Here is a 7,256-nt window from a genome sequence, read left to right as displayed (position 1 = left end):
AGACCTTCCTGCTTGGAAACAGGATTGGCTGAACCAGTACACAGAGACAGCAAGAGATTATCTTTCAGACTTCTGAATTTGAAAGAAAGCAAAGCATTCTATCCATTAGTGTACCCAGGGAATTTATCTTGAGTGGTCAGAGAGCCTGGCAAGAGTCCTTCTAAAAGGAAGCCAAGGGATCCACAGACAGAAGGGCCAGAGTCCCCTCAACAGTCCTGAAGTCAGAGAAGTAGAGGTGGCCTCTCTTGGGCTGCAGAAGCTCAATACCTGGTTCCTAAAAGAAAGGAAATAGTCCTTCCTCCTCAGGGTTTTTCCCTTCCTGGATTTGAACCAGACACAACTCCAGGGACATTAAACAGAAATAAAGTCCCATTGTAGCAAAAGTCTTTCACCCTCTGACCCTAGTCCTCAATGTCCCCTTCCCACCCACAGGCCCTGAAACACTGTGGGGGTGTGGACTTCCTGGTGTGCACAGCAGGGGTCAACCCCTTTGTTGGAAGTACCTTGGGGAGCAGTGAGCAGGTCTGGGACAAGGTGAGGTCTGGAGCAACCAAGGAGGGGTGGGTGGGACTTCATCCTCACCTTCTGAGTGCCCTCCCTACATATGAGCTCACACACCCAGAGCTGGTTCTCAGTTCCCACACATCCACCCTCCAAGCTCATTGGCACAGAGGAAGGCCAGGTACCCAGAATCCATGAGCCTCCATTTTTTCAGCTGTGACATGGTGGAAATGTGTCTAAGTTGCAGGTGCTTGCCCACTCTGTTCAGGAGCTCCCAATCTGCAGGGAGTATCCAACATAAAACCAAATCGTCACCAAAAAAAATGTAGAGCACAGAGAAGAGAGTGACTCTCTTCCTTGCCTGGAGATGCTTAGTCCTTAACACTGGCACTTCTGGGCTATAACCCTGAAATCCAGCCTTCTCTGGATTCGCCTGCTGGTGTCTCTGCTCCTGATGAAAACTGTGTCCTTGGAGACAGGAGAGACCTGAAGACTCCAGGTCTTCAACGCGCCCCCCCCCCCAAGTCCTCAGGCTGATCTCTTTATTCCTGTACCTTCAGGAAGCCCCCACCTCCATGCATGCCAGGAAGCCCAGCACCCATCCTGCTTCCCCTTGTCAGAGATGTCATGCCCACATACTAACATGGTATATTTCCAGGTGTGGTGACATTGGTGGACTGACTGTGTCTTCCCTCCCCCACCCCTATTTGCTCTGATTTCAGATCCTGAGTGTGAATGTGAAGGCCCCAGCCCTGCTGCTGAGCCAGTTGCTGCCCCACATGGAGAACAGGGGGTGAGCGTGGGGAAAGAGAATAGGGAGAGAATTACTTGGCATCAAAGAGGGATGGGGGAAGCAAGAGTGAGAGGGGCCAGATTTGACTTAGACCTTCCTGCTTGGAAACAGGATTGGCTGAACCAGTACACAGAGACAGCAAGAGATTATCTTTCAGACTTCTGAATTTGAAAGAAAGCAAAGCATTCTATCCATTAGTGTACCCAGGGAATTTATCTTGAGTGGTCAGAGAGCCTGGCAAGAGTCCTTCTAAAAGGAAGCCAAGGGATCCACAGACAGAAGGGCCAGAGTCCCCTCAACAGTCCTGAAGTCAGAGAAGTAGAGGTGGCCTCTCTTGGGCTGCAGAAGCTCAGGCCACAAGTGTCCAGGTTGATGACCCTGAGGCTCCCCAGGGCCTTCCTGAAATCAGAGCAGTCATGTTTCTCAGTTCCATTCAACTCTTTCCTCCCAGAATTCTTAACTCTTGGACCAGCCACATCCTCTCTCTCTCTCCCTGGAGCCCTGTAATTTCCAAACTAGAAAGTCTTCTTCCCTGCTTCTCCCCAAAACCAAGGGCAGATGCCTACCTGGCCAGCTGCATCTTCACCAGTGAGGTGGGCCTGGGGCTGTCTCCAGCTGCTCTGGTTTTTCAATGATCTCGGCGATATGGGATATTTCCAGATATTTTTTCAGGAGCTCAGCATTTGTCCTGAGGCAGGAACAAGCTGACTGCTCAGGGAGCTAGGGGAGCTACTTTTTACCTACTGCATTGCAGACCCAGGCATTCAAGCCTCCCATTGTCTGCCTCACCTTACATCCCAGCTTCTCCTGAAGGTGCTATAGCCATTCCCATTCGAATCTTCCAGCTTGGGCCAGTCTTGTTCCTGTAATGAAATAGGTCCCTCAGGCCTCTGCTCCTACTTAGCCTTGAATCTTCTGAAAGTCAAGTCACCAGCATGGTCCTCACTCCCTCCTTAAAATATCAGAGGAGGTTTTTTCAATCTGGATTAACTGTTCTGCAGATGTAGATTTGTTACTGCTGTTTACCCGTGACCAGTCCTTTCTTCCCAAATGCTGAAATATAACACCAGAGAAGCATGCCAAGGCAAGTTTAGAGTGGAAAGTAGAGGCTTTATTAAAGGACAGCAGAAAAGACTTCTCCCGGAGGAAGAAGGGGACCCAAAAGGTGGAATCCATGGAAGGGAGAGGTCTTCCCTCTTTTATAGCTAAGGTCTTCTTTCAGCTTTCCCGCATTCCTGTCCTTTGTTCTCGGTTATCTTGCAATGATGGAATGTAGGTGGGAAAGCCCAAAGGGTGGGGGACAGGTGGGCTGAAGGAGTAATCTGGGCAGGAAGGGCCTGGGCTTTTGGATTAGCATCTCCAAGTTTGCTGAGAGCTGCTTCATTAACATTTCCATGGGATGGTCTCTGGGCCTTGGGGACATTAACATTTCAATTTCCCCAAGTGCTGCTCTGGTTTCCTGGATCCATTCCCAATAATGGCCTCCATTTTATTCATCTTACTTGATATTAGACCCGATTTACCTAACTACACTAACTACCTTTGTTGTAAATCTGGCTTCAGATTTAACACCCCTCTTCCAACTAGACTGCTTCCCTTCAGTTCCTCCCCTACTGAAATCTTGGAGCAGCCACTGAATTCAGCAAGCACATATTGAGCTCCTAGTATGACCTGGGCTGCTTCTCTGTAAAATACAGCCAGGACTTCTAATAATGACTACTAAGGCCCCTTCCAGTTCCAACACAAGCACGGTGTGCTATTAGACTGAGCCATATTTTTAATAACACCACTTTTGTAGATTACAAATGGCTAAATATCAGTAATTAGTGTGGTTCTACTCAATGCAATGGTTTTCAGGCTGTTTTTAATAGCACAACAATATTCTGTATAGGAGTCCCATGTATAAAACAGACAAAAGCAGATACAGATGTGCAGTTTGAAAGGTGGATTTGGATCCTGGAGTTTACCCATTTTTTCCTCCACTTAATCCCCTGTTACTTGTCCTGGGTATGTCTGCAGAATCTAACTTCACTAAACTGGTTGTAAACCACTAGTGTGATGAAGTTAGATGGCATGGATTTTAGAATCACAGAGATCTACCTTCAGATACATGTCCTGTCAGAGGCTACACATTCTTGGCATTTAATATCTGTGGGCCTTCATTTCCTTACCTATTAAGTAAGAATAAGGATGCTTAGAAGATCTGTTTTGAACATTCATTGACATGATAAATACATAAATTACTAAGCAAAGTGCACATAAAGAGTATATTTATGAATATTTACTATAATAAAGACATTATTTTAAATAAATATTATATACAGTATAGATTATTATATACATAGTATAATTAATTTTTAAATACTTATAATAAACATTATTTATACTACTACTATTATTTTATTAATTATGGCATCTGAGCAATTAAAAGATTGTCTTATTTAACATTTTGGACAAAGTAGTTCATGAAGGAAACTCCATCCACTTCATTCAGTTTCCATTCATTCTTAATCTACTTGCTAAAATCCTCATTATCCTCCCTCATGACCCATTTTAAATAGAGTTTCCCATATGCTGGGGGAAAAAAAAAGAATTATCAACCTAGAATTGATAGTTGCTATACCTACCAAATGCATCTTTCAAAAATTAGAGCAAAGTTATATAACATTTTCAGACAACCAAAACCATTAACTAAAGGATGTTCTAGATAATATTCTTTAGGCAGAAGGAACTAAATGATCCCAGATGGAAAGTCTGAGATAAAAGTAAGAAAGGCACAGAAAAAACAGTAACATATGAACAAACTTAACCACCTATTATAAAAAGCAATAATGATGTTTTGTAGGGTTGAAATAATTAAAACATGCAAAAAATAATATTCAAGTCAGAAAGGCAGAAATGGAGATAAGCTGTTATAAGATTTTTATGTTGTTTGAGACAAGATAAGAATATTAATTTCAAACTTTGATAGCTAAACATGCCTGTTTTACTTTCTAAGGTAACATCTACAAGAATTGCAATTGAATATTAAATATTTTTTAAACTGATAGAGAGAGAGAAATAAATAGGAAAAAATAGTCCAAAAGAGAGAATGGACAAAAAAATAAAACAGAGAACTAGGGGAATTAAAAAAAAATCACAAAATTGAATGCTAGGATCCTGGATATCAGCGATTACAGTTAAAAGAAAAAGATTGTTAAGCTAGAAATTTTAACCAAATCAAAATTTTAAAATTGAATTAGATAACAATGGTAGGTTTTCCAAGTTTCTCATTTCTGTTAACTGAGTTTATAGTGCTAGGAAGGAATAGTTCTAGGAGAATTACTATTCTGGGAAAAACTAGGAATCAAGAAGGGAGCCGAGTGCTTGCTTAGCATGTGAGACACTGGGTTCAAGTCTCAGCACCATATAAAATAAAATAAATAAAGATTAAAAAAATCAAAATAGGACAGATAAACCATAGCACTTTATGCAAAGTTTCTCAACTCAACTGCTGCATTTAAAGTACACCTTTAAATCCTGCTTTACAAAGAAAGAAGTGAAAGTATCTATTTCTGGATTGTAAAGAACAGTGGTTAGCAGAGTATTATATTGTCTATGTTAAATAAAAAAAACAAAACTAAATGTGCAGGGGGAAGAAGCAAATGCAGAGAAAGCAAAAAGGAAATAATATGGAGCAGAAATCAATGGAAAAGACAAAATATAATATATGAACCAAGGAAACAAAAAATATTTTAAAACAAATGCCTTTGACAAATTTCTGTGGGAGCTGATCAAGAAAAAAGGAAGGCAAATAACCAATATCAGAAACAATATCAGGAATAAAGATTTAAAGCACCATTAGAGATCTTGAGGCAGAAAAAAGGAATTAAGAGAATGAAGTTTAATAAAATTTGACAATTTTTTAAAAATTATATGTCTTAACTAACTCAAAAGAGAGAAAATTTGGCCAGTCCTATTACTGTTCAATAACTGTAATCTATAATCATAAATATTCCTTCAGAAACAAAATCCAAACATAGATGGCTTCCCTGGCAATGTAGTTTGAGGAACATAATCAAAGACCTGCAGGAAATGGAGGTCAATCCCTCTACCTGGCCCAGGCTATTCTCACCCTCCTCCTTCTTGGTCACACACAAGATAACTGTCTTCAGCTCACATTCTACCCTCTCTGTCCTCCCAGACAAGGTTCTGTGGTCCTGGTCTCCTCAATTGCAGCTTATGTTCCACATGCTGTAAGTATGACCATCTATGGATCCCAATTGGGTAAGAGGAAACTCTTCTCCTTTACATCTGGAAAATCAGGTACATGGAAGTAGCCAATGTTTGACAACTGCTCCCTCAGGACTACTCACATGTAAACATGATGACTCTATATCACTGATCTTGCCTTCTTGGGAACATCTTGCCACCTCCTCCAGGCACTGTCTCCCAGACTTGGCAATCAGGAGGTGTAACTGGAGTGAATTCCCAGGGCAGAACTCAGGAAATCCAAGGGACAATCCTTATCCTCAGTTCTAGCCTATTAATCTGTTTCCCTTTCTGACTACAGAAGCTGGGGGCCTACAATGTCAGTAAAACAGCCCTGCTGGGCCTCACCAAGACTCTGGCAGTGGAGCTTGCACCGAAAAACATTCGGGTAAACTGCCTAGTACCAGGATTTATCAAAACAGACTTCAGTCAAGTGGTAAGTACAGAGAAGAGCTTCTGTTCCTATACCACTGGGCACTAGGGTGCGTTTCACTTGTAAGCCATACCCCCACAGAGCCTGGACTCTCAGACTTGGAAAGGTCTCTTGCTCTGTTGCTCTGGTCCACAGCTTTTGGGTTCTGCAGCAGAGTCAGAATCAGTCCTATGTAGAGAGCAAACCAAGAGTGCTCCAGAAGTCCTTCCACAACCCTAGGACTCCATCTGTATGAGCAGCACTAACCTTGACCTTTCCTTTAGCTCACTAAAGACCCAGACTTTGAGGAATATTGGAAGAAAATATTTGGAATGCAGAGGTAGGTGTGGTGAGGCAATGTCCCTTGTAGATCTGAATTAGCATCACCTCAGAACCTTCTCAAAAGATAACAGATCACAAACCATCGCTCCACTTTGGGGGATCTGACAATTTCCCCAGACCTGTGATGACCTCACAGTTCCCTACACAGCACCCACATATCTTCCTGGGTAGTTCTTGATTTCAGTATTGCATGTGAGTCAAGTACTCCTGGGAAAGTGTCACCAGCTTCACCCATCTCCTCTCTCCATGCAGAGTGGGGAAACCTGAGGAATGTGCAGGACTGGTGTCCTTCCTGTGCTCCCCAGATGCCAGCTACATCACTGGCGAGAACATTGTGATAGCCGGTTTTTCCCCCCGCCTCTGACCTCAGAGCTTGAGTTCATCTCTTCAGGCCGAAGCTTCATGTGGCCCTGGAGTCAGATTCAGCAATACTTTGTTAAGAATAACCCTGGGCTGGGGTTGTGACTCAGTGGTAGAGCACTCACCTTGCAAGTGCAAGGCCCTGGGTTCGATCCTCAGCACCACATAAAAATAAATAAAGAAAGTAAAAATCAAGTGGCAGATATTTAAAAATAATAATGATAATAAGCCTGTGCTCCAAATGTGAAAATTTTGGTTCAAAACCTTCACAAACAGAAATAATAAAGGACATCAGAAGGAGGGCTTGTAGTAAGAAACCATCATCAAAACCAGCTGGGTTCTGCAGCACATGCCTAAAATCCCAGCGGTTCAGGAGACTGAGACAAGAGGATTGCAAGTTCAAAGCTGGCCTCAACAAAAGCAAGGTGAGACCCTGTCTCAAAATACAAAATAGGGCTGGGAATGTGGCTCAGTGGTCCAATGCCTCTGATTTCAATCCCAGGTACAAAAAAAAAAAAAAAAAACACCAGCTAAATCATTGTTAGCTTTGCCAGAAAACAAAATGTGTGCTTGTGAGTTTTGGCTAAAAAGAGTAAG

At 42.4% G+C, this 7,256-nt stretch overlaps 1 protein-coding gene across 1 annotated transcript in view; it reads left to right on the top strand.

Moving 5' to 3' along the window:
• LOC107145348 (dehydrogenase/reductase SDR family member 2, mitochondrial-like) overlaps positions 1-6,765 on the top strand; it is an 8,618-nt gene extending 1,853 nt beyond the window's left edge. The window contains exons 4-9 of the mRNA XM_048798446.1: positions 433-534; positions 1,224-1,294; positions 5,478-5,529; positions 5,847-6,019; positions 6,114-6,207; positions 6,502-6,765. Of these exons, the coding sequence (XP_048654403.1) occupies positions 433-534; positions 1,224-1,294; positions 5,478-5,529; positions 5,847-6,019; positions 6,114-6,207; positions 6,502-6,663 (654 nt within the window). The 3' untranslated portion in view covers positions 6,664-6,765. The remainder of the gene's footprint in view (positions 1-432; positions 535-1,223; positions 1,295-5,477; positions 5,530-5,846; positions 6,020-6,113; positions 6,208-6,501) is intronic.
• The last annotated feature ends 491 nt before the right edge of the window (positions 6,766-7,256 follow it).

This window comes from Marmota marmota, unplaced genomic scaffold, assembly GCF_001458135.2.
Source record: "Marmota marmota marmota unplaced genomic scaffold, marMar, whole genome shotgun sequence".
Classification (NCBI taxonomy): Eukaryota; Metazoa; Chordata; class Mammalia; order Rodentia; family Sciuridae; genus Marmota; species Marmota marmota.
Note: the sequence above shows the minus strand (reverse complement) of the source record. Positions and strands in the feature narration are given on the sequence as shown.